The 12,847-nt window shown below is 41.4% G+C and overlaps 1 protein-coding gene across 2 annotated transcripts in view; it reads left to right on the top strand.

The window, feature by feature from the left end:
* Positions 1–666: 666 nt before the first annotated feature.
* LOC146681077 (uncharacterized) overlaps positions 667–12,847 on the top strand; it is a 33,307-nt gene continuing 21,126 nt past the window's right edge. For both annotated transcript variants that reach the window (XM_085447675.1, XM_085447673.1), the window contains exons 1-2: positions 667–1,196; positions 11,684–12,225. In XM_085447675.1, coding sequence (XP_085303801.1) covers positions 773–1,196; positions 11,684–12,225 — 966 coding nt within the window. In that variant the 5' untranslated portion in view covers positions 667–772. The remainder of the gene's footprint in view (positions 1,197–11,683; positions 12,226–12,847) is intronic.

The following is a 12,847-nucleotide window of genomic DNA, read 5'->3' as shown; positions in this document are numbered from 1 at the left end:
GAGTCGTACATATTTTGAAAGGATTTTTGGCATCTCGGCTGCTGGAAATGACTTTAGGAGTCATTTGTTTGCTCTGAAGACACAGTTTAGTTTTCTGCAGCTGCTTAGAGTTACCATTCTTGTGCCTATGTGGTAAAAAACCAACATAAAGCCTGCAACCAGTTAGTGTAGTTTTGCGTAAAGACTCGAAGCAGCATGAAACAGCGAGCCTCGTCCTTCTAAAAATTTAAAAATAGAATTAGTAGGATCTCTGCTTAAGTTTATTAACGTAACCTGTCATTATGCTTTATTAAATTGTGGTTAAATAATTGTTGCCTATAAAGTAATATTTAATATTTTCTTTGGTTAATTTACTTATTTACTTTTATTCAGTCCTGCTCACCAATAAAATGAGCTTTTCCTTTAGAGTATGAACTAAACCTTTTCTTTATGATCTGCAGTGCGTTTATGAAAACTCCATATTTCTGCAGAGGACTCATCTGTCTAGGCCGGGTGTGCCTATGTGGTAAAAAGCATGCCTGTATGCTTTCTAAGGAGACCCACAGGAGTCACGCAGGGGAGGAGTTTTAGTTTGAGGCCTTTTTTTTTTTTTTTTTTTTTTTGGAGGAGTTTGCACTGGGAGCTCAGTGGGGAGGGTCCCAGAGTAGTTTTTATGCCTCTGCTTTCATTCACTGGTTGCTCAGTGGCCCTTGATCAGCCTCGATTTAACTGCTGCCCGTTTGGCTAACAGGTGGTGCTTTGAGGAATCAGCGCTGTTGCAACAGCCAGCACCATGTGGAGGAGGCTCCAGACTGCAGCGCTGCTCCTCATCCTCTGCTCCGGGAGCTTGGAGGCCTGGTTCTGGAGAACCACGGATGAAGAAACAAAGACAGAAGCGGTTACGTTTGATGCTACCACTTTAACCACTCACACTGTAGCAATGATCACCAGTACAAAGCAGGTGGAGGAAGGTGCTACTACTACTACTACCAGCAGTGTAATGATGGAGGAGGAAGGTTCTACTAAGACTGCCGCTGGTGCAAAGATGGAGGAAGAAGAGGAGGATGACAACTTGTCCGGGGTCGGGGAAGAAATCATCAACGTGGCCACAGGCATCCGTAAGTTTGTCGAGGCGTGGGATGCGACCACGACCACCTGGACTGTTAGTGCCGGCCTGACGGAGAAGACGGAGAAGTCTGACGTGACGATGAAGCCAGGCAGGTTCTTGGGGGAGAGGGTGGAGGAAGGGTCTGGGGGTGGGGAAGGGGATGGATTTGAGTCAGACGTGACAATTAGAGGTGGCGTTTCTAAATTGAATGGCCCACCCTGTCTCCCCGCGCCCTCTGATTGGCCCGTTTGCAGACAGCCACGCCTTTTCTCGTTGCCCAACTTTTTCAACCACACCTCAGTGGAGGAGGCGGGGGCGGTCCTACAGGAGTGGGCTTGGCTCACAAAAGCAGAATGTCACCACAGCGCAGAGCTATTCCTCTGCCTCCTCCTGACTCCCAGGTGTCCATCCCCCGTCTCTAACCTGCCCTGCCGCAGCTTCTGCCACACACTGCAAGACAGCTGCTGGGCGTTCCTGGAAAACGGGCGTCTCCCAGTGGAGTGTGACCTCCTGCCTGAAAGAGCTCATGAGCCCGGGCGTCCGGTGTGCATGTCAGTTAGTAACTGGAAAGGTAACCGCGGCGGGTTAGAATGTATCCTGTGTGACGATACATTTTGAATCCGGAGCGTCTATGTGTGTTTGTTTTGGTGTCCAGCTGCATCATTGTCTTTGCCCATCACATGATTCGCTTTAAACGTGATGCATGTTTTTACCACTTTAATTTGATCATATAGAACCCATAAAGTACTCTGGCTCATGTGACTACAGGTGCTATACATTACAGTTTCACATATATTTGACCTCCTACCATGAAACCACTGGTGGGTTTGTTTTATTAGAGGAAGATAATGACCCTCACATTTACTGGGGCTCCGGCTAATGATAATTTTTTTATTATTTTGTTGCTTGTAAGAAATTTCAATTTTCCAAATCACAGGATAAAATTATTAAATGTCTTTTTTTTTAATCCAGAACCCCAAATATATGAATTATTATAATCTAAGGCTGTAAATTCACAAGTTTTAGAAACAATCATCATCACTTTTGAAAAAATCTGGGATCAAATTACTGAAGTATAGTTAATAAAGTATTCTGTTTTGGATATTGTCACAATTAATGCACAAGAGCATTCATCATCTTTTAAAAAAATAAAAATCTGTTATATTCTTGTGCCTACATTACCCATAATGCAACATCAGTTTGTTTTAGAAGATCAGGTGTAGTAAGTAGCAACTATGTAGCTCACAGGCTCAAGCAGGGTTCAGTTCAGGCTTCACAGTCTTCACACGCCTCTTTCTGAGGTCACAAAGGGCTTTAGTCAACTTTCTTACATCCAGATTCTTATCAAAGTAAACTTTAAGTGCAGTTCCATTTGATCAGCAGTATATCAAAAATGAATGAAGGCATCATATTCACTGTAATAAATATCGAAATTCTGTTATACAGAGGACCCAGAGTACCAAAAAAAAGTTTTATCATATGATCAACTATTTGGCGGTTAGGTAATCAAGTTTGGTATGTGAGATGCTAATGTTTTTGGTATATTTTATATTTATCCAAAAACACCCCAAAACATATCTAAATGTAAATTGTAATAATTAATTATTAACCCTTTAAGACCTACCATAGAACCAAGTCCACCAGAGTTATCTTTACATTTTTACATGCGGTAGTGCCATTTTTGGGAGCATTTCAAGTTGCTATACATCAATACAACCATTATAGCTCAAACTTTAATAATATGTATGCATTAAGTGCATAATAACTACACAAATTGCAAAAAAGTGCAGTAAACTACAAAAAAATTGAAAATCTTTTTTCTTTTTTTTTCTTTTTTTTCACATATATTTCTAGTTAGCAAAATTTAAGATGGCTTGTCTCTCAAAACTGTAAACACAAAAAAGTTGCACAAAAAAGTTTCCAACAACAGGAAATTTATTTTGAGTGTCTTCATAGCTTTATTTTTGAGATACACCAATGTTTATATACTGCAAGAAAAACGAAGAAAAAATATTATAATGCAAATTTGCCAAAAAACAGCATGTGCATCAAAATAAACTGTTTCCAGCAGTGCAATTTGAGTTCTAAGCATCCCAGAAACTATAAATAAAAGCATAAACTCAAACATGACTTTTAAAAACACCAGTGTAGGCTTATAAGGCCCCGAAAGTAAAAAACTACATTTCTGCAAAAATGACGTCACTTCCGGTTTCAGGCAGGTAATGGCGGACATGCAATAGTTCGCGCTGACGTCTGTTCCAACATAGGAAGTGTTATGAATAGCTGATCAGATCAGCAAAGCGTGTTTCTGGAATATTATGTTTTTGTTGCTGCAAGTGCTTTTTATGCAATTTTTGCAAAGCTATATGTGGAAGGAAACCGTGACCTAGGACAAGCTGATGGCATAAGATATAAGTACAACTCCTCCAGTTTCAAAGGTTTTTTTGCAGTTTGCAAAGAAAATTATTGCGCTAGCTTACGTGGTTCCAGTTCTACAGGGATTTAAAAATAGTTACGCAAAACGGAGCGTGCCCGCTCCGACCAGTTTTAAAGGGTTAATATACTGGTAAAAATCAACTGAGAAACTACCAACACACATAAGTTATGTATACACTGTCATATAGCTGACACGTGTTGCCTACATAATTTAAAAATATAGATGATTATCTTTATTTTTCATTTTCTAATTTTTAATGTATTATTTTATTTAGGCGGTTTTGGTCCTCTGTATTTTAAAGTCAGAAAAAAGCTTGCAATTTGGAAGATGGGTTTGATTAATGTTAAATACACACTTTTTGTAAATCAATGGTCAAAACATGCAAAAACATTGATGTTGGAACTGCTGAAGTTGCTGTGGTGTCACTTTCTCCCCTGACGCATGATAAAACACCTGAGTTCACGCCGTTGTCGCCAGGCTGCACGCAGCAGTTCATGTTGTTGTCTTGTCTCCTGCAAACGAGGCATTTTTAATGTGTAGAGTCAGTAGCAGTCAGCAGCAGCATGCCTGCTAGTTGTTTGATGGTAGCTGCATCTTTTTTATGACACTTAAATCTATTCTGGTCATGTTAGATGTTTATACTGTAAACTAGAAATCATATATACATTAGGTTAGAAACTTTTGCAGTGAAACCCTGACAAATATATCAGAGGCTCTTGTTCAGCCTTTTAATGCCTTAATAAATTTAACAGCACACGTCATTGGCTGGACATTCCTGGGGTTTTTTAAATTAAAACTTTGACCTCTGCCACATGAAAACCTTCTTCATCGTGTGTTTCCCACGAGAATGCTTACTGCAAATGTTTGAATGACCTTTACAACAACTTGTGGCTTTAAAACACCAACACAGCTATGTTTCACCCCACAGCAGACTCCTGAATCTGCACTGCAGTACGTTTTGGAGACTTTGGTGTATGCATGCAGCCAAGCTTTTGCACTGTTTTTGCTCGGGGTGTACGGGTTATAACACGTCCCTGTGGTTGTCAGTCAAACTGTTTATTGCCTGTGATTTTCCAAACACCTGCACAAGGGATGACAAAAGGGTTAAGGGAGCCTACATTTGATCAAAAACACTCAGTATACGCTCTCAGTCGTGATGTTGTCTTTACATTTAGATGTAGGTTGGTTTCTCACAGTAGGCAGTAATCATTCTATTCCTCCCATCACATCCTACTCCTGCATGCCAGCCACGCTTTTCTGTCTCGAGTTATCGTGTCATCATTTCTACTCAGCTGGTGTGTTATGTAGGTTTACAGATGGATGGCGTTTTATAGTTTTCCAGATGGAGAGGAAACAATCAGGCTATCTGTGGTGGCAGTGGCGGTGGAAGTGGGGAGAAGCTTGTGGAAGGTATTTTTGATAACCGCTGTGGGTGGGAAAATGGTCTGCTCCGAGAGATTGAGTGTGACGATTGTGCGGTCGGTTTGGGTGAAAGGGCGGCGGTCTTGCGGTCGGTAACAAGAGAGCGTTGTGATGGGATGAGACGGGGAGGCTTGCAGTCTCTGCCAGGAGGGCAGAGGGCACGACAGTCACCCACCCTTTCACCCAGTCACACTTGATGGAATGCAGTCGAGTGTTTGGGACACCATTAGAAGATGAGCAGAGATTCAAAATGAGGCACAAGTATAAGAAAGCCTTTTATGTGAGTGGGGAAATACTGGGTCTTCAACTTGGAAGCAATTTAAATGCATTTTGGACCATTTATGTGTCATTTATAGTGTCTCAAACAGACACTGAGTCACTTCCATTTGTTTAAAGTTTTTCCAGCTGATGCTGAGGTTCAAGAGGCCACGCCCACCCTGGAGGGCCTCTGGGTTCTCCTGCTGCATGGTTAGTGCTCAGTTAGGACTCAGGTATAAAAAAAAGAGACGGCAGTTTAATGAGCTGGTTGTGAGCTGCTTGTTTATCATTATTTCTCATTTGCTGCTGATTGGTTCCCTTATTAGTTCCTAAAAAAACACAGACTGTGAAAGCAAGGTTGTCAGCCTGTCTTCAGCCCATAAAAATAAAAAGTAGTGCCACCAGCAGCCCAAGCTTTAAGCTTTCAACATCACTGAAAAGCAAAGCAAAAAACTTTTAAGTGGCCTGAAAGATCAGTCTTTGCTATTTGCTTTCACGCTGTTGGCGACCAGCTGAAGAATACAACAAATTGACAGATGACTTGGCAGTAAATACATTAGAGAAAGGGTGTCAAACATAAGGCCCGGGGGTCAAAATCGTCCCGGCAAAGACTCCCCTCATGTAATTAACCATTAAATGACAGATAATGCATAAAAATGTTTTGAACTTTTTTTTTTATTTTTATATTAACAAAAAAACCTTGGAGTGTTGGAGCCTGTTAGAGAAGGAAACTGGAAACAGTCTGCAGGTAACTGTTAGAAGCAACAAGCTCTCAAAAACGTATTAGAGCAGTTTGCTTTATCAAATTATATTTTCTCAGTTTTCATATCTGTTTTGTAATAATTCCCTAGCTTTGCCTTCCAGCACAGTGTTTTTCTGCACTTTTTCCTCTTTTTAAAAGTCAGATTTGGTGCTTTTACTGAATCCAGTTTTCAGTACATTCATTCTGTGAGTAATTAATTTTTGCCCTACTTCATGCATGTAACACATGTATCACGACAGCAACGGTTAAGGTTTGACCCTGTAGCAGATTGGAGAGTAAGAGAGCTAGCACAGACTTAAAATATAAAAACTGGGCTTTAGACACATTGAAATATGGTCCTGTTAGCAAAACGGATGATGAAATAAATCATGCATTTCGACATGTGCTGCAGGCTAAATTTATGAACCAGTGCTACCTGTCACCGTTCATACTTCTCAAATTCTTCACATAGACAAATTTGTTTTGGAGGGCAGCCAAAAACCCGAGCTTTTCAGCTCTTCTGCCTCTTCGAGGAGCAAGATGTGAACAAAAAGAAGAATCCAGCTGATGTCATCTGAGCTGCACCGATCCCCCCTCAATCAACTTTAATTGGCGCTGGGCTCTGGGCTCATTCAGACGTGGATTAGAGTCTGAGCGGGGATCAGAGGCTGGGTGAAGGTGTCACAGGCTCCATTTGAAGTGTTAACTGATGCCACAGACGAGACTCAGTGCAATTAACAGCCCGAGTCTCAGGCCAGCTGTGTGAATGAAGTGTTTGTTGTGTTTTACGATAAAGAGTCCTGGATTTTATTCTTACCCACGTCCTCAATTCTCCAAATCAAGACCTGCAGATTTCTGCTGCAGATATATTAAGATCTGCTTTGGGAATACCAGGACAATGGCATAATATTCCTCATGCAAAACACTGAAATTACTGAAATTGTTCAGACACAGTAGATGCTTTGGTGTAGTTATTGAAGGCAGATTGAGTTGCTTTTGCAAGTAAAGGACATTTCAGGTCAAGCAAGAATGAGGGTGTAGTTTCCTACATTTTTCTCTATTTTAGGCCACTTTAACCATCACATGCTTGCATTACTTTGCCCGTTGTACTTTGTAATTTAAGCACACAGTGTGGTTACATTGACTGCAGTAACACTCAGGCTTAGGCGCAGATTTTACAGGATAGTATAAACTCTTCTTATGCTCCCCCTCCAGGATGAGGGAAGGTCTCTGCACTGCTAACCCTCTGGAGGAGTTCATTAGTTGCACTGTGACATTTCTGCATGTTTTAACTGCCGCGTTGAGTCAGTTCGGGCTGCTGGCCCGTCCACTTTGTCCCATTAACAGTCCCTCATGGTCCATTTTCCCATGGACAGTTGCCGTGCATTTCCTCCCTCCCGCCCTCTGTCTGTCCATCTGTCAGTCCATGCCTCTTCTCATTGCCTGTGTCTTTTTCTTCACACGCTAAAACAGGCAGGCGTCGGATTTCTCTGGAGTTACATGTTAGAAAATACACACATGGCACCCCAGTAATCCCCTGTAACTGAGAACATGAGGTCATTAAGGCCGCGAAACACTGATGTGGGCTGTTCTTGCATACAATGGGGACTGTTAGCGTGAAGAAAGGAGGTCAGAAATGAGCTTTCTGTGATTGGTTTCAACAAAAAAAAATCAGTTATTAAAACCATTATTCGACGGTGTCCCATGCAGAGATCTGAGCTGATGTCTTAAGAGCATAAAAAACAATTTGAACAGCTTAACGTGAGGAGTTCCTTCATGAACATAATTTACTGTCCAATTTGCAACAGTTCTGCTCATTGCACACGCCAAATTTCTGTGGTTTTAGCTTTGTTTGTTTGTCATTATAACTTATATAAAATAGGCGGGGTTTCACTTCCTTAAATGCACAAATCAAAATGTAGCAACATTTGGATCAAACTTTGTTTTTTTCTTTGCCAATCCAATGAAACTGCATTTTTTTCATGTTTTTGATAAACTCAAAGTTACGTTTTATATATATTATGACAAACACCATTCACTTAGCACACCTTAAACACACTAAGGTGTGCTAAGTGGCATAGATTCAAGAAGGTTCTGGAAACATTCCTCACAGATTTTGGTCCATATGGACATGTGCTGCATGTCAAAGTGCCACGGACACATGATCACATCCACAATGGAAAATCTTCTGTTCCACTACATTCCGAAAGTTGCTCTATTGGACTAAAATCTGGTGACTGTGGAGGCCGTTTGAGTACAGTGAACTTATTGCCATGTTCAAGAAACCAGTTTGAGATGATCTGAGCTTTGTGACATGGCGTGCTATCCTCAGAAGATGGTACACTGTGGTCATAAAGTGATGGACATGGTCAGTAACAACACTCCGGTAGGCTGTGGTGTTTAAACAATGCTCAGCTGGTACTAAGGAGCCCACAGTGTGCCAAGGCAATATCCCTCATATTATCACACCAACAGCAGCCTGAACTGTTGATATAAGGCAGTATGGAGCCATGCTTTCATATCGTTTGAGCCAACTTCTCACCCTCCTATTAGACGTTGCTGCAAAACTCAGACAGGCAATGACTTTCCAATCTTCTGTTGTCTGGTTTTGGTGAGTCAGTGTGAATTGTAGCCTGAGTTTCCTGCTCTTAGTGGTCAAGAGTGGTCTTCTGCTGCTGTAGTCCATCTGCTTCAAGACTGGACATGTTGTGCATTCAGAGATGCTCTTCTGCATTGCTTGGTTGTAACGGTTAATGTTGCCTTCACATTTTTTACCCAGACAACTGCCACTCAGTGTGGATCAGCAGTTTCTGAAATAGTCTCAAATGAATAACCGTGTCACATACAGAGTCACTTAAAATCACCTTGCATCATCATTCTGATGCTCAGTTTCAACTTCAGCAGGTAGTCTTGACCATGTCTACATGCCTAAATGCATCGAGATGTTGTCGTGTGAGCAGTTGATCAGGTGTACCTAATAAAGTGTATAATAAGGATAATTCTGGGCATATATGATAACTATTCCGTTATTAAATGGAAAAACAAATACTAAAGTTGGGGAAGAAAGACACTGGAGATAAATGCTGTGCAGGTTATTTTATCCTCTTGATGCTATGACATATAAAACAAAGTTTAACATTCTTCCAGTGCAAATTTATGCCTGTAGAATTTAATGAACATGTCTTACACATGGAGACTCCTTTCCCTCAGCTCAGCTCTTAGTATTGAAACTATGTCAAACTGCACTGTCCCTTTTTAATAAGTAATTAAATATATCTATTGCTTTATACATAATATTTTGTGCTTTATGAAATCAAAACATGTTTAAAAGTTTTTTACAATGTCTGAAGAGGTAAAACAATATAAAATCCTGCCAGGAAAAACTCTAAAAATAAGCATGTTTCTTATTCCCTGCATTCTCACAGGAAAGAAACAGAAATAAATTAAAAGCCTGAGACTAGATTGCAGCCCAGATAAAGAAATTAGAAAACTTTGCGTAATTGTTATGTAATGGTCTTGTAACCACAGTGCTAATGGCTTGCTGGCAGACATTAGCCTCCCTCATGGGAGACTTCGCTGTTACTGGGCTGTAGAGTTGGGTTAGTGGGAGAACTGTGGTAAAACCAGACAGCTTCCAGATGTGAACATGTATGGAATTAGAGTAGGGGCCTCCCTTGAGAAATTCATTTTCAGTCTACCATTTTTGATTAACTGTAAGTTCACATTTATGCTGTCGTTTGTCATTTTCTGAAACTGCATAAATATATACCACTATATGGTTTAGCTCACACAACAGCTGCAGCAGCTGTGCTGCCTTGAGAAGAACCAATAGCAGGTGCCTTCACTGAGAAGCCCTCCACCCTGCCGATCTCAAGCTCCAGTTGGATCAAATCCTATAATCCCAGAGGAGCCAGGTTTCTTGTAGCTGCTGCGCAGGTCGAGAGAGTTTACAGGCTGACAGCAGTTAGTTATGATCTGGTTGTCCTGTTACTATCCATGACAGCAGCATAAGCAGGTGGAAGGCAAACAAACCCCCCAAAGGGAAAAATAAGGTGGCTTAAATGGCATTAAATATTGACCACACGTGAACATATAAAATTCCCATCACTAAGAAATGTGGGAGACCCCCACTACTGATGACCTCTGTACGCCTTTAATGCACAGATTGCACTTGTGCAATGGCAAGCCTCAAACCCTATCCTGGTCAAAAAAAATGCTGCTTCTCCCCTGTGAGGCTGATTTATGAGAATCTGCTGCTTCTCATTTCCCTTTTGGGCTATTTTAGTCTGTGGGAATTGAAACTCAAGCAGTTTTTCCACTAATGTGCCCCACTATTGAAGTCTCAGAGTGTGTCCTATGCCTTGTAGCCATGTTTTTTTTGGGAAAGTTTTGTTCTTAAATCACCCTCATTGCTGAATTTGGGATCTGCGGTTTTAGCATGTGACCTGCAGTGTCAGTGCACTTTTCGGTTTGTTGTTCCAGACATGGGATCTTCAAGGGTCACTTCAGTTAGCAGCTACTTTTGCAGCAGACTCGTAACTCTATGAATCTTGCAGTGAAAAGCACTTGTGAAATTTATGCCTCCTCACCCAGTAAAATCCAGTGTTAGAAAACATTCAAACACCTTTAACGTGCCACAAGTATTTGAGTTTGCCCACTTTTAGCATTTAAAAATGGGCAACTGTGTAAAAAATGACTAGAATAACTTTACAATAACTTTTTTTAAGTCCTTGAATTTAATCTGAATCACATCTTGATTATTTGATTTACTTTAGTGTGGTGGTGTACAGAAGCAAAATTGCAAAACAAGTTGCCATTGTCCAAAAACCTGATTGTATACATTGGTTTAAGACCAAAGCTGACACACTCAGGAAATAACCAACAAGAACTAGTGAAAAACGGTGTCAAGTAAGTGTAAGGAAAAGCTTTCATTTTGAAAGTAAAGGGTTTCCTTTTCTGTCTTTATAGTTTAACTACTGCTTAGTAGTAGTAGTAGTAGTAGTAGTAGTAGCTGAGTGTTTTCAAACAAGCTGGTCTTATCTATGCAAGCTAGCAAACTGTGGCTGTTTGCTAGCAACCAAAGCAATCGCAAAGACTTTTTCAGTGCAGCACCATGTACCTCTGTGCAACCAATTTCACCTAGCACCTGCTATCAGCCTGTCAGGGAATACACATTTTCTCTAGTTCCATCAGATTCAGCAGATGTTTACATGTTTATGTAATAGCCTTTTATAATGGACACAGTAAACATGCTATGCTAGTGGCAGCTTTGAGGAGCACAGCTCGTTAGGTTGAGGTTTTTTTGCCCTCGCCATCTTGCTGTCTTGAAACACGACGCTGCTTGGGATGACTATAGGTCATTTTATTGGCCTTTACAAAGGATGCAGGTTAAAATGACTTTCCAGTGGTTTCACTTTGTAGACCAAGAGGCTACATCTATACGTCTTATAAACCCTTCAACGTGTAATTCTACTGCACAAAGATAATACTGCATCAGTACTATCGGTTCAGTCCCACATATGAGAGTGTAATACTAATTACACTGGCTGGTTTGTGAGTTTTTATGTACATTTTTCTTCTTATGAAGGATTTTTACTTGTTACTCAACAACATAAATGTCACCCAACTGATATAAACCATTGAAAACATTTTTTTTCAATGGTTGGCAACTGAAAGTCAATTTTCTCTTTTATTTGTGTGCACTAAGTTTTAACTTCCTGTCTCCTCCCTCTCACAGAAGTGAGCGGCATCTCTTTACTCCAGCTGATTGGAGAACCTCCACTAGAAGAGTTCACCACCACCTATGGGCCAAATGGGGAGCCTGCCTATCGGTTCACTCCTTCGGTGGTCCCGGGCCAGCGAGCCCTGGTCCATGTCCCCAGCCCTTTCTACCGCCACTTCTCCCTCCTCTTCCATGTCAAGCCCTCCACTCCTGCCGCCTCCATCCTTTTCTCCATCACAGATGCCACCCAGAAGCTCATGTATGTTGCTGTCAAGCTCAGCGCGGTGAAGGCTGGCCGTCAGAAGGTTCAGTTTTTCTACACCGAGCCCGACTCTGAGGCTTCGTACGAGGCTGCCAGCTTTGAGGTGCCGAGCATGGTGGACACCTGGAGTCGCTTCTCGCTGTCAGTCATGGAGGAGCAGGTGGCCTTCTACCATGGCTGCGACTCTGAGCCACAGGTGGTGAAGTTTGAGCGCTCGCCGGATCCCATGGATCTCGACCCTGCATCAGTACTCTTTGTGGGTCACGCGGGAAGAGCTGACAATGGCAAGTTCCTGGTAAGTGGATCCACAGATTTGATGTTCCTTGGTGATTGCCAGATGATAACCAACCTGTAGGCCTTTGTGACTGGGACTTCAGCAATCATTTACTTTGGGACTGCCAGCAACCAGTCCAGAAATATTCATCTTTCCGTCTTGGCTTTTGGTTGTTAGATGGTCACTGACCGGTCCCTGGGCCTGTGTGACTGGGCCTTATTCCCCTGATCCCACACCGTCACCATGATTCTGTCATGTCAAAAATGGCAGCCAAGTTAACATCACATGGTTAATGGTCACATGTCTCAAAAATCTTAGTGGGTTGAGTAGTAATAATGACAACATCATATTTTTTAAAGGTTACATGAAGTCCAAAAATGCATGAAGAAGATTTCAAGTATTTGAAAGTTTTAACTGATGCTGCTCTTACTCAGGTCTGCTTTGAAACACAGCTGATAGATTCTTAACATGGTTTTTACTGAACGCTGCTTAGTGATTAAAAGAAATAAGTAATAACAATAAAACAGTCTCTGTATGTGTTACTTTGTAGCTCATGCAGTTTTAGCATGATTATTAATTTTGTTCATTGGGTATAAAAGACTAGAGGGTGACTCATCCAAGCTGCGGCTTAGCCTGCCTACAG

The sequence above is a fragment of the Copadichromis virginalis genome, linkage group LG23, assembly GCF_057382275.1.
Source record: "Copadichromis virginalis isolate Kocher_CV1m ecotype Utaka linkage group LG23, C_Virginalis_male_GT1.1, whole genome shotgun sequence".
Classification (NCBI taxonomy): domain Eukaryota; kingdom Metazoa; phylum Chordata; class Actinopteri; order Cichliformes; family Cichlidae; genus Copadichromis; species Copadichromis virginalis.
This window is presented reverse-complemented; position numbering and strand designations above follow the sequence as displayed.